This window comes from Ovis canadensis, chromosome 2 (genome assembly GCF_042477335.2).
Source record: "Ovis canadensis isolate MfBH-ARS-UI-01 breed Bighorn chromosome 2, ARS-UI_OviCan_v2, whole genome shotgun sequence".
Taxonomy (NCBI): Eukaryota; Metazoa; Chordata; class Mammalia; order Artiodactyla; family Bovidae; genus Ovis; species Ovis canadensis.
This window is the reverse complement of record NC_091246.1, coordinates 74,964,872-74,992,610: the sequence shown is the minus strand read 5'-3', so window position 1 is coordinate 74,992,610 and position 27,739 is coordinate 74,964,872. Positions and strand designations below refer to the sequence as shown.

At 40.7% G+C, this 27,739-nt stretch overlaps 2 protein-coding genes across 2 annotated transcripts in view; one reads left to right on the top strand and one right to left on the bottom strand.

Moving 5' to 3' along the window:
- GLDC (glycine decarboxylase) overlaps positions 1–1,583 on the top strand; it is an 84,166-nt gene extending 82,583 nt beyond the window's left edge. Inside the window, exons 24-25 of the mRNA XM_069576544.1 lie at positions 325–405; positions 908–1,583. Of these exons, the coding sequence (XP_069432645.1) occupies positions 325–405; positions 908–1,051 (225 nt within the window). The 3' untranslated portion in view covers positions 1,052–1,583. The remainder of the gene's footprint in view (positions 1–324; positions 406–907) is intronic.
- An 18,709-nt stretch (positions 1,584–20,292) lies between these two features.
- Positions 20,293–27,739, bottom strand: part of UHRF2 (ubiquitin like with PHD and ring finger domains 2) — a 72,964-nt gene continuing 65,517 nt past the window's right edge. Inside the window, exons 13-16 of the mRNA XM_069576545.1 lie at positions 27,314–27,407; positions 26,843–27,000; positions 22,300–22,398; positions 20,293–21,314 (exon numbers count right to left, since the gene is read on the bottom strand). Coding sequence (XP_069432646.1) covers positions 21,168–21,314; positions 22,300–22,398; positions 26,843–27,000; positions 27,314–27,407 — 498 coding nt within the window. The 3' untranslated portion in view covers positions 20,293–21,167. The remainder of the gene's footprint in view (positions 21,315–22,299; positions 22,399–26,842; positions 27,001–27,313; positions 27,408–27,739) is intronic.

Genomic DNA, 27,739 nt, shown 5'->3' with positions numbered 1-27,739 from the left:
TGAGCAGGACCAGCAGTAAGATGGAGAGGGGATAGGCTGGCATGGTCAACCGTATCTGTAATGTTTCTTATTTTAAAAGCTTAAGCATGACAAAATGTTGATTTATGTTGGGTGGTAAATGTGCTATTATGTTATTGTAACTTTCTGATATTCAAAATATTTCACAATAAACATTTTCCTACCAAAATTTCCTTCCCCACAAACTGAAACAAAACCACCACCCTCCATCTGTGGGCTTTCATCAGCTCACTGGCAGACATGATGAGCAGAGGGGAAGGCAGGCTTCTGCTCTGACCCTTCTCCTGTCCATTGTCTCTGTCTCAGATGTCTCCACACTCCTTGACCTGCGTCACATCTTCCCACTGGGATCGGCCGTATTCCAGAGAGGTGGCAGCATTCCCACTTGTAAGTTCTGCTCTGAAGCTGGACGTGCCAGCTGGTCCAGGTTCACGTGCGTATGAGGGGCCATCACCCAGTCCGAGGGCTCTGCTCTTGCTGTCTCCTCACTATAGTGACCATATCTAGGCTACCTTCGCATAACAACACAACACAGGAATTGGCTTTCCAAGTTCCGAGGTCAGAGTGCCAACCACAGGCCTGGAAATCCTTAGGGCGCACAGTGCAGGAAGACCAAATAACAGTCTGTCTAGTGGGTCAGTGTTTTCTGCCATCATCCTTTTAACTATGTGAAGGTGCTCTGCAGGCTGGTGGAGCAGGGGTGGGAGATTTGGAGGGATGGTAACGAAGGAGGCTGGGTTTTAGCTTCTTATACTTTTTGAGTACTTGCTGGGCCAGTGATATCTCAGGTTGTGGGAGTAGCATTGCAGTCTTCTCCCCACTCCACCCCTACCCCTCCAAGAAACTTCTCAGGATATCCCAAGTCATTACTGGTTTTTGTCCCCTACAGCCCTTTGTGAAACCAGAGAACAAATTCTGGCCAACCATCTCGCGGATTGATGACATCTATGGAGATCAGCACCTGGTTTGTACCTGCCCACCCATGGATGTTTATGAGTCCCCATTTTCTGAACAGAAGAGGGCCTCTTCTTAGTGTTCTCTCCCTAAGTTCAAGTGACTGACTTGATGCGCTTTGGAGCATCTCATGAGATATTTCATTTTCCACCACAGACTCAAGTAGGGGTTTTATATACTGTGTATATTCTCTCAAGGTGAATGTAAATACAGTTAGCACAGTGGGTGGAAGCTCATCGCTGGAAGATTGATTTGCTTTGGTGTCTCTGCTTTCACACATAGCAGTTGCCTTGATTGGGACCATTTAGTTTTTTTGCATAGAAGATTCAGAGTGTGCTGGTAACTTTAACTTCAATGTAGCAAGTCTGAAGATGTTATAGAGGCTATACTGGAGATCCAATAGATATTTTTATTCCAAGTAAGTCCTTGTGGACTGTGCCATCTGTGGGAAACCCCAGGGCAAATGTTTACATTTTGTATACACTGAAGAAATCTTTTTCCTCCTAATTTACTCAATCTGTAATAGCATTTCTGAGTGTTTTCATTTTTCCATATGTGTAGTTTTTAAGTCTGCAATTAATATTCTAATAAAAGCGTTACAATTTGAAGAATGCCTTTTTGATCCAATTTTCATCATTAATTCCCTCATACCCTAGGTTCAGAGGGGTTTGCAGGGTAATGAGAATATCCAGCCCAGCAGAACTGTTACATTATCAGTTGTGTCTTTGGCTAAAGAACCCGTTTGTATGTCTTAACAGTGATTGCCACTTTAGCCCTGTTAAAATTGTGTTTGGCTGCATATACCTGAAAAAAACCCACAGCAATTTAATGAAATAATTTATTTTTTCTCATTTAACAGTTAAGTCCAGAGGTAGTAAGTCAAGAGCTAGTCTTCAGTCTTACTATTCTGCCTCCTTTGCATACAGTCTTCATCCTCATGGTCCTAGGATGGCTGCTGCGTACCCAGGCATCAGATACCCAATTCTAGGTAGGGAAAAGGAAGAGAAACAAAAGACAGAGTCTATCCAAGTTGGCTTCTTCTGGAATGTTTTTCCAGAGGTTCCACCCAATAACTTCTGGCCAGGCTTGGTTCAAGTTGCCACTCTGAGCTTCAAGGGGATATGAGGCAGTCTTTCACCTGGGCATGTTACTACCCCTAAGAAAATCAGAAGTTTGTTAACTGAAGAAAAGGAGAAGGAGTTTCAGGTAGGCAGCTAGCATGCCTGTCACAAATAACTTTCCCATGGAAATAGCAAATGCTTCGGATGTTCTTCTCCAATTGTTACTCAGTATCTGCTTTAATCCTGATTACTTGGTTCCTTATTACTCAAACAACTGTTATTTGACCTGTTACGACGCTGATCTGGACAAAAGGTCTGAGCACTCTACTGAATGCTCTGCAAGTGGTCTACTTAATCTCACACTTAAAAGGTCTGTGGAACTCTTCATTCTGGCCAAAGCAGTAGAGAAGTAATGGGATCCATGGTTCCTTTCTTACGTAATAATTAAATGATAAAGATCTGAGTCCTTCTCAGTCTGTATTCCCTGGAGTATGTCCAGGGCAAAAGCAGGCGATTCAGAGAGTTGAAGTACAACTGTTCGTCTTCAGTGCTCATGTGTTCACCTGCGTCTCTGCTTGTGTGGCGTCCTCCACCTGGAACACTTGTCCCGCCACCTTGCTTTGCTGGCTCCTGTTCTTCATGTTTCAGCACCTCTTCAGGTCTTCCACACGTCTCTGTGAAATGGGCTCTGTTATTTTCTAGTTTGGCACTCAGTCTGTTATCCTACACTCTCTGCACAGTTAATAATTATTCTGTTTACTTGGTTTTTATCTGCCTCCCTAAATTCTCTGAGAGTGGGGATCATGTCTTATCACTGGATTCCCAGTGCTGAGCTAGGGCTTTCCACACAGCATGTGTTCAACAAACAGCTGTGGTTTTAGATCATTAGCTGGAAGGACTTCTCTGTTTCTTACCCCAATGCTTTACCAATCTAAGTCTGGGGACACCCCACTGGAGAAAAGCTTGAGTCTGTACAGCAGATACAGTCATCCACAATCGCTGCCCCATGCTCATCCCAGGTAAGGGGGGGTGATAAAAAGTGGGGTTTCCCCAGTGCTAGTGGAGTGTCATCATCCATCACCTCTTTTGTGGAGAGCAGTATGAGGTAGGCTGGAGGCAGGAGTGTGACATCAGTTAGGCCATTATGCAGAATGTCCAGAGACAAGAATCCAGGAAGCAGGAGTTGGTGTCCAACACGGAGCACATGCCTTTTGTAAACATAGCACAGGACAGCAACCAGAGCACCTGCCCTGTAGTCAGACTGCCCGGGGTCATTCATATCCTGGCTCCCCCACATCCTACCTGTATGGCCTCAACAGGATAATCTGCACCTCTGAACTTCAGACTCCTAATCTGTGAAATGCTATTACCTACCACTCATAGATGGGAGAGAATATACTGTTTGGAAGTGTCTGGCACAAAGTAAGTGCTCTTAAATGTTAGCTCTTATATCCTCATTCTAAACTTAGGGTCTGGTGTCCTATACTCTACACTCTATACTCCTTGACCCAGCCCAGGAGCCTGACTCCAATTTGACCTATCTTGCATTCAGATCCACCTTCCTTTCCTTTCCTAACAGCCCCTTTCCTCTGGACCATCAGAAAAGTAGAACATCATGAGTTGTGACTTCATAGAGATTGAATTAAATTATCAGATAAACCAACTGTTTTCAGAAAACAGACAAATTCACTTATTTCAGTTAAATAGCAATAATAAAAGTACTTACCTCAGTTAGCCTTGTTGGAAAGATTAAACAAGACAAAGTGAGCACTTGACATAGTGTCTGGCACTGAGAAATCACTAACTTATTCAGCAGACTGACTCATGTACCAGGTACCATTCTAAATGGCTTCCCTGGTGGCTCAGCAGTCAAGAATCTGCCTGCAATGCAGGAGACACGGGTTCGATTCCTGGATCTGGAAGATCTCCCCTGGAGAAGGCAATGGCAACCCATCCCAGTATTCTGCCTTGGAAATCTAGACAGAGGAACCTGGTGGGCAACAGTCCCCTCCCAGCCTCTACAGTCCATAGGGTCACAAAGAGTTGCACAGGACCAAGCACGGACACACTCACACCATGTCGATGAGCAGATGAACACAAGATGAACAAGAAAGTTAAGGCCTCTTTCATGGGGCATCAATTCTAGACAGACAAACACAAAGATTTCACAGGATTAAATATTCTTTAGAAAACAAAAACCAGTATGGTATGTGGCTAGGAGTTTGGGACTCCTTTATATTGGATGGCCAGGGAAGGAAGGATTCTCTTACAAGGTGACTTTCAGCCTAAAATCTGAACAAAATGAAACCAGCCATGACTAGATGTGGGGAAGAGGGGCCGGGGGTGTTCAGGAAGAGGGAGAAGCATGTTTGAAGATATTAGTATATGTATTTTCCATCTTTAAGCGTTTGGCTATTTTCAGTCTCATATATAAAGGGTTTAAAGAATCCCTGGGAAGTACGGTAGGAAGAAGATGAGGAATAAAGGCTGGGGTTGAAGAAAGGTGTTGGAGTATTTCTGAAATCAAGAATGGGGAGGAGGGATTTGAGCCTACACTCAAGATCACAGGGGATGAAAATGGGGTCCAGAGAGGAAAAAAAGAGGCCCTGGCTCAGGATGGAGGGCTTTGAGGGAAAAGGAGAAAAGGTATGGGGGTTAGGGGTGGGGCTTGGTCCTTAAGTCAGGAATGGAGAGAAGGATTCGTAACTGGGGAAGTGGGGAGAGAGAAATGAAAATGGGGGAAAGATGCAGGTTAGAAATAGGAAGGAAACGGGGGAGGAGGTGGTAAAGGCCTATGATGGGGAGGGGAAGGATTCAGATGCGGAAGAGGAAAGATGGTCATTAGCTCAGTGACAAGCCAAGTGAAAGACTGACAGGAAAGAAAGGTCAGATGACGGGGTAGGGGAGGCGGGTGAAAGTGCTCCAGGCTGAGAAGGGAGTCGAGAGCATGAGCACTAGGCCCAGGCAGGCAGGCGGGAAGGACTCCTCAAATTAGGGAGAGGAGAGGGAATCTAGAGAATGGGCAGGCGGACGGTTAAAAAGCTGACTCGAGAGCAGAGTCTCAGAAAAGGAAGGGATGGAGGCAGGAGGAGGCCTACACTTGGGAGGGAGGCAGGCTGACCGGAGGCAGAGGAAGAGAGCACAGTAACGAGGGGCAGGCGGCACTCGGAGGTGGCAGAAGAGACCTGGGGTCTGCGTTCCCGGGGTGAGAAAGGCTGGGAGGAGGGCCCAGACGCAGTAGAGTGGGGAGGCCCTTCGATAAAAAGGGTAGAGGGATGACCCCTGGTTAGGAGGGAAACGTGTGTGGGAGGGAGGGCCCTGAGAGAAGAGGAAGGGCAAGAGGTCTTTCTTAGAAGCCAACCAGGCAGCAAGATTTCTGAACTGAGGAAAGCAAGTAAGAGCCAAACCTGAGGACAGAGGTAAGGAAGTGGGCAACAGAGGAGTGACTATCTTAGGGTTAGAACATCTGTGAAGGTGAAAGCTGAGAGTCCAGAGAGTGGCAAAGCCCTGAGGACAGAGCTAGTGGAAACTTCCCAGGGAGTCCGAGGGGCTGGTTGTGGCCACAGTAGACAGGGCCCTGCTGCGCCTGTGTGGGCGAGTGATGCTCTCCTACTGCTGCCGCCTCATTCTGTTCAGGTGTATTCTTACCACTTGCTTCACTGACTACTTGATCTCCTAGTCCTCCCCATTCAGAAGGGCCTCCCAGCCGTGGCTTTACCTGGCCAACTAACTTCAGAGCCTTTGTACACATTGTTCTTCTAGAGGTTTTCCCAGGTCTCTTCCCCACCTCTCATGTATAACTCCTTGGGAATGGGGAATAAGTCCTTGATATTAAAGAAGCTACAATCCCTGTTCTCAGATGACCTGTCTCATATCAGGAACATATCATCAATCCGGGGGAGGAGGCAGTCTCTGGTGCCTGGAACTGGGAAGGGTTACTAAGATACCTTTTCTGTAAAAGCAGTGCTGCTTAACTATGGTTTAAGAGGCCTTTGAAGGCTAGCCGGGAAACCTACCTCTTTCCTCTGTATCATTGTTCCTACAGGAAATATTTTTAAAATTCATCAAGAGATTTCATTTTTTACTTACATTAAGTTACAGGTTATGGCCATCATTCTTTTACAAATTAAGTTCTAAAATGTAGGTTGGAGAGTGCCTACAACTTCTGAATTCAAGGGAATCAATGAATAATGGAAGGCTGAAAAAAAATCAACTACAAATTATTTTTTTTAACGGACCTCCACGGCTGTCTGTTGGATGGTGCCCCACTCCAGTCCTCTTGCCTGGAAAATCCCAGGGATGGAGGAGCCTGGTGCACTGCCGTCCATGGGGTCGCTAAGAGTCGGACATGACTGAGCAACTTCACTTTCACTTTTCACTCTCATGCACTGGAGAAGGAAATGGCAACCCACTCCAGTGTTCTTGCCTTGAGAATCCCAGGGACGGGGGAGCCTGGTGGGCTGCCGTCTATGGGGTCGCACAGTCGGACAGGACTGAAGCGACTTAGTAGCATGGCTGTCTGTGGGGCTGGATCTCTTATAGAGGCCTAGATTTTCAGAACCAATGCAAGAGTTTTAGTGTGCTTTTGATTCACTTATTGCATTGTACTTTAACCTCACTAGTAAAAGCTTTTATATAGTTGGGAGTATGACATCTGCAATTTCCTACAAAACCATGTCTAAGGGGCATTTGAAAAAAACAAAACAAAACAAAAACCTTGGTGAGATTCAGAAGATTTAAGTGTTTTAAGTTAGAGCCACAGTCATAAATTCCCAGAAAACAGGGTGGAATCCAACAGCACCAGGAGTGATGTCAGTCATTCCCCAAAAATGCAGAATTTCCCCCAACAGTGCTGCCACTGGGAACTTGATCCAAAATTGCTACTCACTGCAGTAGGAAGCAGCCAAAGCAGAATTAGATACAAACAGATTCTTTCTTAAAAGTCTGGCATAAAGAGTGGAAAAAGATAACTTGCTTGCATTCAAGACATTTTATCCAACGTGAACTACATAAGAATATTAAAGTTCCCTAAAATAGAAGAACTAGATGTTTTTATTGGTTAAGAGAAGTGGCTTCAAATGCATTCCAAAAGACAATGAAGAAAATACTTTCCATGGAAGGAGACAGTTGGGTAGGCTGTTAAATAAACTCGCAAATAGCAAAGGAGTGAGTATAGTGTGTGGTGCTAGCCATGTTGTGGGGGGGAGCGGGGGAGAGTCAGCACTATTTCTGTATTTTGTCAGAAAGACTGCCTTTAGCCTGGGACAGTGCCTGCCATTCACAGAAGTGCTGTCAGACTGGGGTCTAATTCTCCTGAGGAGCAGTAGGCAGTTTGGAGACAAGAGGCTGAAAGATGCCAGTTAAGCAGCCTCAGTACCATCCTGACACAACTTCATTATTTTCCAGAAACCAGTTGCATTTAGGAATGAAGTCCAAGGTTTTTATAGGAAAATGAGAAGAGTCTCTAAAAAGAAACAAGTGCCATGCAACAACCATTCAGACATTTTCAGATGAAATTCAGTCAGGTTACGCACAGGTTCTCTTTAAATTAGTATTCAAATCTGGTTTTCAAAGAGCAAAAGGATGTAATATAAAAATACTGGAGTTAATAATACAGTGAAGCAGATAAAGTAGTGGTTAAGTAACACAGCAATGAGTTTCAATTGTAAGTCTGCTCCTAACTGCCTTCAGTGACTAAGGGTGAATAACTCTCATCTCCAGTCAAGTGGAGATGATGCCATTCGCCTCACAGGGTGTGTATGAGTAGGAAGTTGGAATGAAAACTACCAATGGTACTCAGTTCTTTTTGGACACAGAATGAACACACATGGGAAGTTGCTATCCCTGCTCCAAAGACATGGATATGCCAGTGAAAACCTTCTCTTCCCCCCGTTTAAAAAAAAAAAGGTTCAAGGAAGAAGAGGAAACCTCCAGGTGGCAGAAATGGAGAGGGAACCCAAAGGACCAGACACTGCAAGGCCAATGGAGGTAGCTGGATGTGTCTCAGGCACTGGCGTTCCAAAGATGCCACGGAAGAGAGATGTTAGGAGTTGAGGCTGCAGGTATAATGGAAAGTAAGTAGAGATGGGGTATGCTTAGAATAGGGAAAGTTCTGTCCCAGTAGGAGGACTGAAAACTTGGTATCTTTAGTTCAGGGTCATAGCAGGAAAACAAGCTTTCCCTCCCAGGCCATGGGTGGAAACAAAGTCACTAACAAGAATCTTTGCTGCATGTGAACACAGAAGTCAAATTCATACTAGCTGCACTGTGAAAGAATCCCATTCAACAAAATTAAGAACTGGTTCAGTTAAACAGTGGACTCAGTTCAGTTCAGTTGCTCAGTCGTGTCCGACTCTGTGACCCCATGAATCGCAGCACGCCAGGCCTCCCTGTCCATCACCAACTCCCACAGTTCACTCAGACTCACGTCCATCGAGCTGGTGATGCCATCCAGCCATCTCATCCTCTGTTGTCCCCTTCTCCTCCTGCCCCCAATCCCTCCCAGCATCAATGAGTTCACTCTTCGCATGAGGTGGCCAAAGTACTGGAGTTTCAGCTTTAGCATCATTCCTTCCAAAGAAATCCCAGGGCTGATCTTCAGAATGGACTGGTTGGATCTCCTTGCAGTCCAAGGGACTCTCAAGAGTCTTCTCCAACACCACACTTCAAAAGCATCAATTCTTCAGTGCTCAGCTTTCTTCACAGTCCAACTCTCACATCCATACATGACCACTGGAAAAACCACAGCCTTGACTAGATGGACCTTTGTTGGCAAAATAATGTCTCTGCTTTTCAATATGCTATCTAGGCTGGTCATACCTTTTCTTCCAAGGAGTAAGTGTCTTTTAATTTCATGGCTACAGCCACCATCTAGACTCAGAAAATTCAGTGAATTGGAAGATCTAAGGAAATTACCAGACTGGGCAGCACAGAGTGGATAAAGAGATAGAAGATGTAAGAGAGATTAAGGTATGGAGGGTAGACTGCTGCAAACTTCTAGGATGCTGAGAGGGAGATAGAAAAAAATGGGAGGAGCAATTATTTTTAAAGGAAAAATTTAAAATTCCAGAAATGCATTTTCAATTTAAAGGAATACAATGAATCCCAAGTGAAGCAAATAGAAATTAATCCACACCTAGATAGATTTTAGTGAAACTCAGAAGTTATTAGAGAGAAAAACATACATCCTTCAAAGAAATAATCAAAATGACATCCAACTTTTTTCAGCAATAAAAGATGTCAGAACACAATGGAGTACCTACAGAATGTAACAAAGAAAACTGGGAACCTACAATTCTAAACCCAGACAATTTACCTTTCTAAAATCTGTGGAAAAAAGACACTTTCAACCCACAAAGAGAAGACTTACTGTTCATAGACTTTCACTGAAAAGTCTGGCACAAAAACATCTTGAAGTATTCAACAAGTAACAGTGAGTAAATAGATAAAACTTATCAAGTAAATCAGTAAGTCATATTTAAAATGACGAGTTTTAAAAATGTTATAACAAATATTAAACATTAACATGGAAAATAAGTCAGAAAAGATAATTTTTAGGGAAATAAAAATATACTTGTTTTATTCAGGAAAAAACTGAGCTATTGACCATTTTATAAATATATACTCTCATGTGTAGGTACATTGCAAGATTAAAGATGATCACAAAATGATAGAAACATTACCTTTTGGTCGTGCTGGTGTTTTGGGGGGGTCAGGGGGAAGATAAAATCTGCTTTAAATGTAAGATCAAGGAGGAAAGAGAAGATTCATTCCTGCATCCTCCATAACAACTGCAATGACAGGAATATACATGCCAGGATAATAAACACAGAGATACTAAGTTTATTAAGACTATACCAAAGCATAAAGTCCAATGAAATAAAGTCTCAGATTTCAACATCTGAAATACTATATTTTGTTTATGAATACCTAAGTATAAAAATAAACAGAAAAGGCAACACTGAACTCATAATTTCTTAGGGCAGGGAATGGGCAAGGTGACTGATTAAAGTATGTCTTTGTTTAGGGTATTTTATTTAAAATCTTAAGAATGATCCTAAAGTGATCAATACTAGATAGCTTGTATATATGCTAGTTTATACTTTTTCATACTTTAAAAACAAACAGGAACTTCCATGGCAGTCCAGTGGTTAAGAGTTCGCCTTTCAACGCAGGGACTGCAAGTGCGATCCCTGGTTGGGGAACTAAGATACCAAATACCTCAGGGCCAAAAAACCAAAACATTAAAAAACAAAACGGAACAAAACAGAAACAGTATTGTTAACAAATTCAAAAAAGACCTTAAAAATGCTCCACATCAAAAAAATCTTCAAAAACAAACAAACCCCAATAGGCATAGAACATAGCATAGATATTACTTTCCTTCCATTTCCTGAGCCAGTTTCTTTGTAATAAAAGAGAAATGTCTTCTTTGTTGGGTTGCTGTGAAGTTTCAGTATCACTCATAAAGTCTGACACATAAATGCTTAACAAATGTAAGCTTCCTCTCAAGAGTCCCTTTATTGCTAAACCTGTTTTGTTTTCTGAGTAGATGAAAATCTGTTTTTGAAAGGCTTCTTGGTGGGTATGGCATAAGCCCTCTTGGAGGAGGTCACCATTAACCCCACCATAGAGAAGCCAGAACTTACACAAGATTGGGAAACAGACTCTTGGAGGGCACAACAAAACCTTGGGTGCACCAGGACCCAGGAGAAAGGAGCAGTGACCCCACAAGAGACTGACCCAGACTAGCCCGTGAGTGTCCAGGCATCTCCGGCCGAGGTGTGGGCCGGCGGTGGCCTGCAGGTTTGGGGGCACTGCGTGCAGCAGTGGAAGTGGGACCTTTTGAAGGAGGTAATCTTCATTACCTCCACCATAGTGTGGCCTCAGGTCAAGTAACAGGGAGTGAAAACAGCCCAGCCCATCAACAGATTGGATTAAAGATTTACCGACCATGGCCTCACCCGTCAGAACAAGACCCAGTTTCCCCCTCAGTCAGTCTCCCAGTTTCCCCCTCAGTCAGTCTCTCCCATCAGGAAGCTTCCATTAGCCTCATATGTATGCAGGTCAGGAAGCAGCAGTTAGAACTGGACATGGAACAACAGACTGGTTCCAAATTCGGAAAGGAGTACATCAAGGCTGTATATTGTCCCCTGCTTATTTAACTTATATGCAGAGTACATCATGAGAAACGCTTGGCTGGAGGAAGCACGTGCTGGAGTCAAGACTGCTGGGAGAAATATCAACAACCTCAGATATGCAGATGACACCACTCTTATGGCAGAAAGAGAAGGACTAATGAGACTCTTTATGAAAGTCAAAGAGGAGAGTGAAATAGTTGGCTTAAAACTCAACATTCAGAAAACCATTCAGAAAATCATGGCATTTGGTCCATCACTTCATGGCAAATAGACGGGGAAATAATGGAAACAGTGACAGACTTTATGTTTTGGGGCTCCAAGATAACTGCAGATGGTGACTGCAGCCATGAAATTAAAAGACACTTGCTCCTTGGAAGGAAAGTTATGACCAACCCAGACAGCATATTAAAAAGCAGAGACGTTACTTTATCAACAAAGGTATGTCTAGTCAAAGCTATGGTTTTTTCCAGTAGTCATGTATGGATGTGAGAGTTGGACTATAAAGAAAGCTGAGCGCTGAAGAATTGATGCTTTTGAACTGTGGTGTTGGAGAAGACTCTTGAGAGTCCCTTGGACATCAAGGAGATCCAAATAGTACATCCTAAAGGAAATCAGCCCTGAATATTCATTGGAAGGATGAAGCTGATGAAGCTGATTCATCATCATTCATTGATGATGAAGCTGAAACTCCAATACTTTGGTCACCTGATGAGTTTGAGTAAACTCCGGGAGTTTGGACAAGGAGACCTGGCATGCTGCATCCAGTCCATGGGGTTGCAAAAAGTGGGACTCGACTGAGTGACTGAACTGAACTGATAAGCCTCTCATCCTTCTCCATCAGAGGGTAGACAGAATGAAAACCAGTCACAGAAAACTAACCAATCTGATCACATTTGACCACAGCCAAGACAGATGGGTCATGGTGGAGATTCCTGACAAAACATGGTCCACTGGAGAAGGGAACTGTAATCCACTTCAGTATCCTTACCTTGAGAACCCCATGAACAGTATGAAAAGGCAAAAAGATAGGACACTGAAAGATGAACTCCCCCGGTTGGTAGGTACCCAATATGCTTCTAGAGATCTGTGGAGAAGTAACTCCAGAAAGAATAAAGAGATGGATGGAGCCAAAGCAAAAACAATACCCAGTTATGGATGTGACTCGTGATGGAAGTAAAGTCCGATGCTGTAAACAGCAATATTGCATCAGTTCAGTTGCTCAGTCGTGTCCGACTCCCCGCAACCCCATGAATCGCAGCACGCCAGGCCTCCCTGTCCGTCACCATCTCCTGGAGTTCACTCAGACTCACGTTCATCGAGTCCGTGATGCCATTCAGCCATCTCATTCTCAGTCATCTCCTTCTCCTCCTGCCCCCAATCCCTCCCAGCATCAGAGTCTTTTCCAGTGAGTCAACTCTTCAATGAGGTGGCCACAGTACTGGAGCTTCAGCTTTAGCATCATTCCTTCCAAAGAAATCCCAGGGTTGATCTCCTTCAGAATGCACTGGAATGCTAGGTCCATGAATCAAGGCAAATTGGAAGTGGTCAAACAGGAGATGGCAAGAGTGAACATTGACATTCTAGGAATCAGCGAACTAAAATGGACTGGAATGGGTAAATTTAACTCAGATGACCATTATATCTACTACTGTGGGCAAGAATCCCTTAAAAGAAAATGGAGTAGCCATCACAGTCAACAAAAGGAGTCCAAAATGCAGTAATTGGATACAATCTCAAAAATGACAGAACCATCTGTTTGTTTCCAAGGCAAACAGTTCAATATCACAGTAATCCAAGTCTATGCCCCGATCAGTAATGCTGAAGAAGCTGAAGATGAATGGTTCTATGACGACCTACAAGACCTTTTAGAACTAACACCCCCAAAAGATGTCCTTTTCATTATAGGGGACTGGGATGCAAAGTAGGAAGTCAAGAAACACCTGGAGTAACAGGCAAATTTGGCCTTGGAGTACAGAATGAAGCAGGGCAAAGGCTAATGGAGTTTTGCCAAGAGAATGCACTGGTCATACATAGCAAACACCCTCTTCCAACAACACAAGAGAAGACTCTACACATGGACATCACCAGATGGTCAATACTGAAATCAGACTGATTATATTCTTTGTGGCCAAAGATGGAGAAACTGCATACAGTCAGCAAAAACAAGATTGGGAGCTGACTGTGGCTTATATCATGAACTCCTTATTGCCAAATTCAGAGTTAAATTGAACAAAGTAGGGAAAACCATTAGACCTTTCAGGTATGACCTAAATCAAATCCCTTAAGATTATACAGTGGAAGTGACAAATTCAAGGGATTAGATCTATCTGATAGACAACTGCCTGAAGAACTAGGGATGGAGGTTTGTGACATTATACAGGAGGCAGGGATCAAGACCATCCCTAATAAAAATAAATGCAAAAAGGCAAAATGGTTGTCTGAGGATGCCTTACAAATAGCTGTGAAAAGAAGAGAAGCAAAAGGCAAAGGAGAAAAGGAAAGATATACCCACTTGAATGCAGAGTTCCAAAGAATAGCAAGGAGAGATAAGAAAGCCTTCCTCGGTGATCAATGCAAAGAAACAGAGGAAAACAACAGAATGGTAAAGTCTAGAGATCTCTTCAAAAAAATTAGATACACCAAGGGAACACTCATGCAGAGATGGGCACAATAAAGGACAGAAATGGTAGGGACCTAACAGAAGCAGAAGATATTAAGAAGAGGTGGCAAGAATACACAGAAGAACTATACAAAAAAGATCTTCACAACCCAGATAATCACGATGGTGTGATCACTCACCTAGAGCCAGACATCCTGGAATGCAAAGTCAAGTGGGCCTTAGGAAGCATCACTACGAACAAAGCTAGTGGAGGTGATGGAATTCCAGTGGAGCTATTTCAAATCTGAAAAGATCATGCTGTGAAAGTGCTGCTCTCAATATGCCAGCAAATTTGGAAACCTCAGCAGTGGCCACAGGACTGGAAAAGGTCAGTTTTCATTCCACTCCCAAAGAAAGGCAATGTCAGAGAATGCTCAAACTACTGCACAGTTGCACTCATCTCACACGCTAGCAAAGCAATGTTCAAAATTCTCTAAGCCAGGCTCCAACAGTACATGAACCGTGAACTTCCAGATGTTTAAGCTGGATTTAGAAAAGGCAAAGGAACCAGAGATCAAATTGCCAACAATGCTGGATCATCGAAAAAGCAAAAGTTCTAAAAAGACATCTATTTCTGCTTTATTGACTATGCTAAAGCCTTTGACTGTGTAGATCACAACAAACTGTGGAAAATTCTGAAAGAGATGGGAATACCAGACCACCTGACGTGTCTCCAGAGAAATATGTATGCAGGTCAAGCAACAGAATTGGACATGGAACAACAGACTGGTTCCAAATCCAGAAAGGAGTATGTCGAGGGTGTATATTGTCACCCTGCTTATTTAACTTATATATGCAGAGTACATCATGAGAAACGCTGGGCTGGATGAAACCACCAGCTGGAATCAAGATTTCTGGGAGAAATATCAGTAACCTCAGATATGCAGATGGCACCACCCTTATGGCAGAAAGTGAAGAAGAACTAAAGAACCTCTTGATGAAAGTGAAAGAGGAGAGTGAAATAGTTGGCTTAAAATTCAACACTCAGAAAACTAAGATCATGGCATCTTGTCCCATCACTTCATGGGAAATAGATGGGGAAACAGTGGAAACAATGACAGACTTTATTTCTTGGGCTCCAAAATCACTGCAGATGGTGACTGCAGCCATGCAAGTAAAAATGCTTCCTCCTTGGAAGGAAAGTTATGACCAACCTAGACAGCATATTAAAAAGCAGAGACATTACTTTATCAACAAAGGTCCGTCTAGTCAAAGCTTTGGTTTTTCCAGTAGTCATGTATGGATGTGAGAGTTGGACTATAAAGAACGCTGAGAGCCGAAAAATTGATGCTTTTGAACTGTGGTGTTGGAGAAGACTCTTTAGTGTCCCTTGGAATGCAAGGACATCCAACCAGTCCATCCTAAAGGAAATCAGTCCTGAATGTTCATTGGAAGGGCTGATGCTGAAGCTGAAGCTCCAGTACTTTGGCCACCTGATGTGAAGAACTGACTCATTTGAAAAGACCCTGATGCTGGGATTGATTGAAGGCGAGAGTAGAAAGGGACGACAGAGGATGAGATGGCTGGATGGCATCACCGACTCAATGGACATGAGTTTGAGCAAGCTCCAGGAGTTGGTGATGGACAGGGAAGCCTGGCATGCTGTAATCCATGGGGTTGCAAAGAGTCGGACAGGGTTGAGCAACTGAACTGAAGTTGGTGGTTTGAGTACCACACAAGATGGAGTATATATAGTTCACCTTATTCCTGCTGCTAAATATAGCTAAAGACTGTGGATGAATTATATAAAGCTATCTAAAGATCCTGAAAGGTAGGGAAAAGGTGGTTACCTGTGTAGTCACTTTGGAACTTGAGGAATGACCTGGAAGTTTCCTGGGTGTTTTCTTATGCCACTTTCCTTTGTTTTTACTTTCCTTTGACTTGGGTGCAAGAAACATCTAAAACCTGAAAACATCAGTGGGTGCATATGAAGAATATTAAAAGCCTGCTCTCATAAACCAAAGGGTGGGGAAGGGGTGATATGTATGAATATACTAATTTGATTATACTTGCCCCACTCCAAGTGAACACACATTCCCCAGTCACTGGATGTGGGTAAGACTATAGGAGGAGCCCTGTGGACCTTCCTTGCCCTGTACTGAGTGACCAGCTGCAAAGAGGCAGCATCTCAGCCATCCCAACTATAGAGACTGAGGGAACATTACAGAGAGAAAGAAACTAGAGAAAGGGTTCCTTTAAATGTGTTAATGAAGTCCTGAGCATACCCTCAGCCAGACCACAAAAGAAAGCGACCACAATCAACATGGCAAAATGAACTATGAGTGGACTGCTGCCCAGATTTCAACTCAGTTCAGGCAGTATCCAAGTTGAGACAGACCAGAATCCCACTGTAAAGGCCTTGAAAATTGACACTGAGCCACAAAAGTGGGGCTGAACCCCACTGAACCTGAACAGTGGGCCTTATTAAATAGGAACAAGATTCGCATAATACTCAAAATGTGTAGGATCCAAAGCAAAGTTACTCATCACATACACTTGAGTAAGAGATATACGGAAGACCCAAGCAGGAAGTCTGGAACTAAAAAATACAAAAAACTTACCGAATGGGTTCAACTGCAGCATGCAGATGACAGAGGAAATCATCAGCGGACCTAGAGATCATTAAGAATTATCTAATTTGAACGATTAGAAACTGTAAAGTGAATAAAAACAAACAGAATCGCAGAGACTTGTGGGACAATAACAAAACCAACATTCATGTCATTAAAGTTCCGAAGGAGAGAAAAAAAAGTTCAGGACTGAAATCACACTTGAAAAAATAATGGCTGGAAAGTTTTCAGATCTGACAGAAGATAAAATCTAGATTCAAGAAGCTGAATGAACCTCAAACAAGAAAAACCTAAAGAAACCCAAGCTCAGTCACATCATAATTGAATTTCTGAAAATTTAAAAGACGAAGATAAATCTTGAAAGAGGGTAGAGAAAATAATTACCAATAGGGGATGAACAATGTGTAAAAAACAGCATATTTATCAAGTATATACTTGAGTCACAGAGGCTCAAGCCTTGAGTGGAGGAGAATCCACTTTCATGCTCACCTCCTTGCTGGCTGTTGGTTGGAGACATCCGTTTCTTGCCACATAAACCTCTCTGTAAGGTAGTTTAAAACATGCCAGCCAGCTTCTCCCCTAATGAGCGAGAGGGTGCCCAAGAGGAAGCCACAGTACCTAACTTTGTAAGTAACATCCCTTCTGTTCATTACCTTACATGAACAAGATGAAAGCATTCCAGCCCACACTCACAGAGGGGAGATTACAAAGGGCATGAAGCCTAGGAGGTAGAGATCACTGGGGACCATCTTAGAGATTGCCTACCACACTATCAACCAATTTATCAATCGCTTTATCAATTAATTTGGATATTTAGGAATTTAGTTTAAAATCAGTAGGAGTTGTAGTCCAAAAATATTAAAAACTCAAAAACTTTAGGCTCTTAAACTGTACTTCACACTCGTGTTGCATGTATATCACAAGTTGGCTGGGGACCCCACTTTGATACTTCTGGATGCTATGTGTCTCCATGGAAGGGGGAGAAAGCTCTGAAGGGCAATGAGATGATCTGCCCAGAAGTGACACACAGCACTTATGTCACAACTAACTGGTCACACAGTCCTAGCCAGCCACAAGGAGGCTGGGATATATAATCCTAACATATGCAGTTGAGCCAGAAAGAGCTGGTGGAAAGAATAGCTGGTAGTCACCACAGTCATTCTGGTCACTGAATTTTCAACCCTCTCTTGTCTCCAAAAGATACAACAAGCCCTCTATCCAGAATAGTTATAATGAAATGAAAGAACAAAATAAAGCGTTAGGATGTGGAGCAATCTGAACTCTCAATAATACAAAATGATACAAATTGCTTTAGAAACAGCTCTTCATTTTTCCTAATAATTATTAATGAAATTGATGGGTTATATGTTAAACACATATTTAATTTTGTAAGAGATGTCAAACTTTTTGAAAGATTCACGAAGTTTCACAGCAGCATGCCTTATGAGAGCAAAATCCTGAAACAACCCAAATGTTCATCAGTAGATTAATACAGATTGCAGGATACTCATATAATGGATTACTTAGCAGTATCTGCAAATTCTGGCAGTGTCCATTCTGTTTTGTCTGTTGCATTTTCCTTTCACAGTGGTTTATTTCCAAGAATTCTAAGCTCAAATTATTTTTGTACAGCAGCTTGTTCCCATTCTACCAAAACAATGTCATTTTATACTTGAGGATATACCTGTAAAACCCTTATTCTTTAATTCATTTTTTTCAATACATCATTTGGTCAGCCTGCTTAGTCCCTCGAGCTGTCTCTTGATTTCTTATGTCCAGTGACTGGTGTTTAATCTTCTTCTGCGTAGTGTCTGATTAATCCAAGTTACTAAATATCAGTTCTTTCAGAGATTTAAAACTCTTCTCACTGTGAACTGGTAGGCCATCAAGCTCAATTTCCTCAAATCAGACAGGTAGACATTCATGAGCTCTATCTTCAGAGTGTCCTGAAGAACAGGGAAAGGTTTTGTCCCTGGTACATAAAGAGAAATACACAGCGGGCAAGTCAGAGCAGATCCCCAGCCAGCTCTTGTAAGCAGAATCTATACTGAATCCAAAGCTTTAAGCTTTACATAGGCAGGGCCCCCCTTATGTTAGCCAAACGCTCACAACAGGGTTGGGAGAGAGCTAATGGTGTTTTCGATTGCCAGCTCCCCAAAGACCACCTAGAACACTGAAATACACTAGCATGCACATATTTGATGACTGAACATTATTTAGAAGTAAGTTCTAAAGCTAGAGGCTCTGCCTACTCTAATTAGAAAAAAGAAAGTTCCAAAACTCTTGCCCTTATGAAAGTGGCTGAGTGCTTAGCAGACACTATAACCTACTAAATGTAACAGAATCCAGTGAAAATCTCATCTTTCAAACTTATGCCTAAGAGACAATCAAATATTATGTCCCACCTTCCTGATGGACAACTACAACACTTATGAAGAAGTCTTGCTGCTTACCTAAGCACACTTTTAAGTCTAAATCTGGTCACTCTTGAATTCTAACTACCAATTTAGGAGAAAATAGGTTAAACTGTACCACATGGTTAAAACTGGCAAAATCTATTCTGTTTGAAAGGCTTTTGACATTTCAAAATGCAAATTATAAAGGGCAAAGGAAAAAAAAAAAGAGTCAGGAGATATACACAAATTAAAGATACTAAGATAGCAAGTAGTAACAATTTAAAGTCTATTTGGATCCTAATTCAAACAAACTTAAAGATCCATTTATGATATTTGAGACAAGATAAATTTGAACAAATATTTACTAGATTTGAGGATATAATTACCATTAAATTTTTTAAACTTCCTATGCTTTATGTTAAGAAAAACTTGTCTTCAAAAAAAGCTTGAGCAACATAAAATTGTTTAGCTTTGAGACATTCTTGACACTTCTGAACATGTTAAACTGTACTCAGTTTTTTATTTACAGTCTATCATTTTATAGCAAAGTTAAATAAATAGATACCATAAATGTGGGAATCCTTTATTTTCCTAATAAAAGTAGTAGAACCAGTTCAAGTAGTTGAAACCGGAAGGTATTCTCCACTCTTCATGGATCAATATGGCCAACACCAGATGATGCAATTTAATGATTCATTTTCAACCTAATTCATTCAAATTAAAACGACTCCAATGTTTAAAACTAGCCCTCGCTGACAGTAGCTCCAATCACTGTGTTTGAGCTTAACTGAATGCAGGAAAAGTTCTGAAACCAGTTTGGCTTATATTCACGCGTAAGCCTATGTAGCCCAAAGTAGGCTGCCAGGTTTAGACTCAGATGGCCTGTGTACAGCACAGCTCTGTCACCCCCCTGTCCAGTGAACTTTGGCCAGTTTCTCAACCTTTTTGTGCCTTTGATATTCGTCCATAAGAAGGGGTAAGAAGTTCTGCCTATTAGGACTGCCAGTAGGATTAAGTGAGTACACATGAAAATGAACAAATGCAAAGCAAATATTCAATAAATACTGACTATATTTATGACTGTATTTAAGGGCAGGAAAACTGACTTAATATTAAAACTTTTGTGAAAATTTAGTTTTAGAAACTAGAACTGTTTTAGAATATTCTCATGTCTGTGAAACAAGTATCACTGATTATGCTAAAACTGAACATAAGACTGAGATGTTATAGATAAAATAGTCACTAGGTTCTTAATTTGAAAATTTCCCCCCATTTAGTTTAAAAAAAAAAAAAGATCAAATTCAGGGTGAAATCTGTCCTTTAGTACTTAAGATTTCATACTAGTTCTCAATACCAAAAATCAAGAGTGAAAAATTGTGCATAATGTCTGTTTCAGTAAAAACACACACTGAAATACTCTGGAAGTGACTAATTCTTAAAGATACCAACAAATATAAGCCATACAAATGTAAAAAAGGGAAGCAAGATGAGCTATTTTTTTTCTGATCATAAAATATTTATTAAGGTATACTTTAGGGAATATAGTGAATATAAAATTTAGGATCACAATATGAAGCAATTTCAATCCTCTCAAAAAGTCAGCCCAGTCCTCAATGCTCTGCAGATGTAAAACCACTGGTGAGACTCACTAAAAGCAGTTTGACTAGTACAGAAGAGGCTTTTCATAAAATTTACAACTAGATCATCTGAATACCTCTTTTAAGTGCAAAACCACACCACATTACACTAATGTAGCAACGATGCATTCATATTGTTTTCATTAGTAGTCAACTTGCGTAAAACACCAGAAAAAAGCACAATGGAGCTCACAAAATGGGCTAAAAAATGAACCTGTTCTTGCAAAACACACACTGTAATGGAAGAAGACATTAAAAATGTATTATGCACACTACAGAAGCTGCGTTCATTCCAACAATCTCAAGTGTCACTTCCTTTTCTAAAATCAAATTACATGAACAGGCACAACTAATATTCGGGAGGCAGTGTGTAGCTAAAATTTCATTTAACTAATTTCTCAATGATTTAAAAAATCCCCATAAATCTTTTCTGTCCTGAGGTAGTTGCAAAATAAATCATAACTTGGATATCAACTAGAGCTGAGGCTTTGACTTCTTACTCATTAAAACTAGTTGTTAACTGACAAGAACTACCTTTTGATATTTAAAAGACAGTTGAGAAATGGGCCTCTTACTACACACACAAGATGATGGCTATGTAGGAAAGAGGATTAGCTGCTTCAGAACATGAGATATGGTCCACCATTGCTTCCACCCCTCCCAACCACCCCCAACCATTTTAGATTCCTTATTGTCCAAAAAGCCACGGGGAGCAACACAGTAGCAGACAGATCATCGTCCTTTGCTGTAGCCAGGGAAGAAAAGGTCAAGTAGAGTCTGCAGAACCTCATTGGGAATCATGATGTAATTCTGGCCAAGATCATGCCGGCAAGCAGGACAGGAGAACACTTGAGCCTTAAAGGAGCGCTGCAAACAATCCTAAGGCAAAACCGAAATCAAAATGAAAAGTAAACACACCCGATTTCATCTGAGGGTAAAGCATATAGAAAATACTCAACAATTTAGGCTTTTGAATAGAACTAGAAACTTACAATTTGGCAACAAGAGAAACATAAAAGATGAACAACTGTCAAGGCCTGAACCTGCAGTATGAAAATGAACTTACAGACAAGGCTTCAGTTCCACCTCTAACACACGATGTGAGACTTCAGGCAAATGACAATTTTTATATAAATTTCCTCATTCAGTGAAATGAGTGTTAGAATTCTGCATGGTTCCCACTAGCCTCACCTAGGTTGGATTTTAATCCTTATCTTTCCTGACAGGGCACTAAAGAAAAAAAAAACCAACTCAGGAATTCCCTCCTTAAAACTACATTATCTATTTTATATAATGTGTTTTCCAAAAAGATAATATTTAACTGACTCAAGGTCAGATACAAACTCTTATGTGGAAAGTCTGTTTCCATTTTACAAAAGAAACTAAACCTCAGAAGTTAGGTCAGGACATATAACCACCAAGCAGCAGAACAAAATTCCAACCTTGGTTTGACTGAAATTCAAATTCCTTTTATACCACACTGATAAGACAATACACAACTCCTCTGGGCATGCTGCCAGACAGAATTTGTTCTAGATTCTGTTAAGTATACAGAATTATTTCAGTCTGAGACATATATAAGCCATGATAGAAAACACCAGCAACACCTTACTTTCTTTTCCATTTCAACTCATCTTCAATAATTTCAAACATGATAGAATGTGGAGACTATATAGATTTGAACTGCTGTAGAATTAAAATATGCATCCACCACCAAGATGAAATTAAATGCTTCCTATCCAGCAAGGTTCCCTATCTATCCTGCTTCATGAAAAAAACTGCTTTTTCATGAGCTAAAAACAGGTTTGGAGGTTAGTGTGCCTCCTCGCCTAATAACGGAAAATGAGAAAGGAATTCTACTTACTTTACAGACGTTGTGGAGGCAATCTGTTGTCACAGGCTGGTAAACTAGCTCCTGGCAGCATACACACATAAAAGATTGTTCCAATTTTTTCAGAAAATTCTAAAATGGTACCCAAGCGAAAGAAAAAAAGGTTAGCATTTCATAATATATTAACAGAATTCCAAATAATTGGGGGGAAAAGTGTCTATCGCGTTTAGTATATATGCTTTCTATCAAGAAAAAACAAAATCAAGTAGTGGTAACTACAAGCAACTGTGTAATAGGAAACTGCAGAAATCTCATCCATAAGATAAACATATTAGTTTTTAAATCTTAGGATTCAGTCGCAAAGTTTGCAAAGTCAAGATACGACTTTAAAAAGAAAACCTCATATTTCAGAGTTTACTATTTTTCACTTGAAAAAAATCATGAACAACTTGTCTCAAGGTCATTATACACAGATTTTCAAAAAGCTCCATGGTATTCTAAATATATCTATATATATTCTAATATATCTATTTACCCTTTTCTCTTATAAAACTTCAGTACTTATTTTTTATGCTGAAAAAGATGAAACCACTTGGCAATAATACTCCAGTATAAAAAACCCCAAAGAATCAATGTATTTATATTCCTAGGATAATTTTCTGTGATATTTTGCCCCAATCCAAAAATCCCCTATTTTCCTATTGCTAACATTTACTCAAACTGGGATTAAATTATAGAAGGTCAAGCTTTCTCAAGCAAACATGATCAAATGAGTACTCTTTAATCTTCAAAAGCCATTATTGTGTTCTATTTTATCCAAGCTGTTTAACCTAGAAGGAAAAGTAGTTTTTTGAATAGTCACCAGGATAATCCTCCACTCAGTTATTTTTGGGTAGTGGGGGTATGTATTTTATATTTGTTTTGTTAATAGAAAAAGTAAAATCTACAAGCATTTCAGGTAAAAAAACCCAAACAAGGATTACGTTTCATATTTATATCTTGATACTAACTTATTTATAAACCTGGATTATCAAGGTCAAGTGAATTATCAATAAAGTATTATCCAACACACTAGAAGAATATACTGGTTCTGGGGAGATGTGGAAAAAACTTTAATACCAAGTCCCTCTCTCTGTCAAACGACTTTATTTCCCCAGTACCTTCACAGTGCAATATAAGCATATGTAGCATCAACATTTTGAGTTCCTACAATGTGCTAGGTACCCATCTACAGAGAGTAGTAAAAAGGCCAAGTCGCTGTTCTCAGAGAACTTTATATTCCTTTAGGAGAGCCAATTTTTAAAAATTCAATTTCAGATAGTCATAACTGAGGAAACAAAGCAAATTAAAGCAACAGGGTAAAGAGGGTCTATTTTAGAAAAGATAGCTAGGGAAGCCCTGTTTGGGGAGTGTAGTACTTAGTAGAGAGTTACAGGATATGAAGGAATGAGCTACATGAAGATACAGAGAGGAGAATGCCAGTCAGAGAGACAGCATATGTGTAAAGGTCCAGGAATAGGAACAGGCTCAGTGTGTTTAAATAGCACAAATGTCACTATGGCTGAAGCAGTTTTGGGGGGAAGAGTGGCCAAGAGGGGAATGCAGAGGTTGGTAGGGATGCCAGATCAGGTAAGGCCTTGGGAAGGTGTTTGGATATAAATGTACATATGTAATATATGCACTTATTTAAAAGTCACAGCTGGCTAAAATCTGATTTGTTGTTCTTGGTTTATCTGAAAAGAATGGGCATGAAGCCTATGCAGGGTAACCACTAGCGGCAAGGTTACAGCCACCTGACCTAGGTATGTAAGATCCTGCCACCAGAGGGCAGGGTTTTATTGCTGGTTTGAGAACTGTCAAGTGGTGACTTTCACAAAAAAGTTACATTAAAAGAAGAGATTGAAAAGTATACCTGATTTGCACATATCTATCAAGTCTTGCAGGATTTGATGACTTTGATTTTTTTTAATTGATAAACATGATATATCAAAAGCCTCAGACTGAAGTTTAATACATATGTTCCACCCAGACAACAAATGTGCAAAAGAGAACTTTCATGTGCACCCAGATGTCATCCTTCACTTGTATCTGCTACTCTGTCTTCTGCCCATTCACAGCTGGGACTCATCTGAGTTACCACTAACCCAGCTGTATCCTCTCCACCCAGAAAATTAGACCATAATCAACAACTGCTTGTTGTTTCTTATTTGCTCTAAGTGAAAATGACTCTCACATACCAGAGTCAAGACTCTATATGCCTGAGTCTCTAGGCTAAAAAGTAAGTCAACACTTCTCACAGAGCTAACTCACTTTTCTCTATCCTCCAAACATAAGTCTCACTCTACCCAAGGACAACCCCAAATATCATGTTTATAGATGAAACAAACAAAGAAAACGGGTATTCCATAAATCTCCTTCACTCCAAATTGTGAACTTCCAGATTCAAGCTGGTTTTAGAAAAGGCAGAGGAACCAGAGATCAAATTGCCATCTGCTGGATCATCGAAAAAGCAAGAGAGTTCCAGAAAAACATCAATTTCTGCTTTATTGACTATGCCAAAGCCTTTGACTGTGTGGATCACAATAAACTATGGAAAATTCTGTAAGAGATGGGAATACCAGACCACCTGACCTGCCTCTTGAGAAACCTATATGCAGGTCAGGAAGCAACAGTTAGAACTGGACATGGAACAACAGACTGGTTCCAAACAGGAAAAGGAGTACGTCAAGGCTGTATATTGTCACCCTGCTTATTTAACTTCTATGCAGAGTACTTCATGAGAAACACTGGGCTGGAAGAAGCACAGCTGGAATCAAGATTACCAGGAGAAATATCAATAGCCTCAGATATGCAGATGACACCACCCTTATGGCAGAAAGCGAAAACGAACTAAAAAGCCTCTTGACGAAAGTGAAAGAGGAGAGTGAAAAAGTTGGCTTAAAGCACAATATTCAGAAAACTAAGATCATGGCATCTGAAGTTATTTGCCATAACTTCATGGCAAACAGATGGGGAAACAATGGAAGACTATTTTTCTGGGCTCCAAAATCACTGCAGATGGTGATTGCAGTCGTGAAATTAAAAGACACTTACTCCTTGGAAGGAAAGTTATGACCAAGCTAGACAGCATATTAAAAAGCAGAGACATTACTTTATCAACAAAGGTCCGTCTAGTCAAGGCTATGGTTTTTCGAGTGGTCATGTATGGATGTGAAAGTTGGACTGTGAAGAAAGGTGAGCACCGAAGAACTGATGCTTTTGATCTGTGGTGTTGGAGAAGACTGTTGAGAGTCTGCTGGACTGCAAGGAGATCCAACCAGTCCATCCTAAAGGAGATCAGTCCTGGGTATTCATTAGAAGGACTGATGTTGAAGCTGAAACTCCAATACTTTGGCTATCTGATGCAAAGAGCTTACTCATTTGAAAAGACCCTGATGCTGGGAAAGACTGAGGACAGGAGGAGAAGGGGACGACAGAGGATGAGATGGTTGATGGCACCACCAACTCAATGGACATGAGTTTGGGTAGGCTCCGGGGGCTGGTGATGGACAGGGAGGCCTGGCGTGCTACGGTTCATGAGGTCGCAAAAAGTCAGACATGACTGAGTGACTGAACTGAACTGATTCATTCCTTAGTCTAAAAATTGTATCAGGAAGATTTTTCCATAATGACGACTAAAAGCAACACAAAAACTATGAGAGTTTCCTCTAAATCCACATAAGAGGCGCATATAAGATATGCATTAACCCCATTTCAAACACACAGAAGTTCTGGCCAATGCCCTCAGAAAATGAAGAGAACATAGGAAGGAAGAAACTACGCAAAGGTGATCAAATGGAATTTCAAGAGAGGTTACTAGAGTCCGCCCACGACAGCTGCACATCACACACTTTGAAGGAAAGAAAACAGAAGAGTAATGAATGCACTACACTTGACAAAGGTCTAATATCTAAGAAAACTGAAGAATCAAATTTATAAGTAAACTGAGAGACAAAAGCAAGTGAGCCACGAATGAATAGACATTTACATCTGGAACTTTGCCTTTTGGGATTTGATAATAAAAATTCATTGCAAAACACAGCTTAACACAAAACCCAGACATCAGTTAAACTTGAAACTCCTTTTCACTTTAAAATGTTATGATTATCAAAGAAAACAAAAAAATAAAAAACATAGGAAATACTTATATGCTGGTTTTTATTTTACTCCTAGGCTAAACATATGAGCATTGAAAATTGTGCTGAACTGCTTAAAATTTATTCTATCAGGTAACTTGGAACAAAACTTTCCTGATGAGTTTTAGATTAAATTGAATGTGTTCCACAACTGAAAATTCTCCCTATGAAAAGTACCTCATACAGTTTAAGCACAAAGTAGTCAAAAAACCAACATCTAAGAGGCCTAAAATCAACTTAAAAGCATTTGAGTGCTGCCTCATTTCTGAAAGGAGCAATTGAATGAGAAGCCTGGATAAAAGGATCAAGTTTTAACTGCCTTGTGAAAATGATAATTCATAGGGAAATTATTTTTCATCATTTATTAATATTAGAAACTCTTTTAAAAAATCTTTACATACTGGTCCTTCCACAAGAGATGCAAGAACTTCATCCCATAGCTTCTGGTTTTGATGATCTTCTCTGATTAGATGTTGCTGCTGAGGGGTTAGTTGGAAAGCCTCAACTGCTTCTGCTGAATCTGATGGTTTGAGGACTTTGGAGGCACTTGGACAATCATCTAGATTTATTTAAAAATATATCAGCAGACTACAAGTGGTTCTAAGCAGATGAGTTAACCGGCACCAATTATGCTTAACATGAAGATAACAAGCATAAAGCAGCATCTAACTTTCCCACAGTTTAGGATACTTTGCTGTTTAGGCTCTGACAGTTTTCAAATACACAAAATCCCACCCCACTCCACCTCCACCATACACATACACACACCCCCCTTTTTCTTTTAATTTCTTATGAGTTTTCTGCTTACTCTTAGTATTTCCCTTTATTAAAAACTAAGTTATTTGTATTTACATCCTTAGATCATTACCTACCATCTGCAGATGGCCTTTTTGAGGTTCCTCTGGCCTTCTTTGACTGTCCTTTGGTCTTCTTCCCTTCCTTATCAGAAGGGTAACCTACTGGATACTGATGAGGGGAAAAAGTGCAATGTAGATTTAACCTTCATAGAGAAGAGAGGTTAAAGGGGAATGGGGAGGAATCTATACTTTCCCTAAATTAAAAGGATTTATATAAAGGACATAGACATTGAAAGAAACAGAATTCAAAGGACAAAAGATGATTAAAAATCCCCCAATTCAGTGTAAGAAGATAGTTTTGACTGTTGAGATACTCCATTTTATAACATCATGATCTTAGTTTCAGACTGAAAAGAGAAAAGAACAGTCTACAAGTTGTGACTAGGTGGCTTAAAAAGTTTGAAGAAGAAAGTAGAATTAGATAGAAAGGTAAGTCTCTGT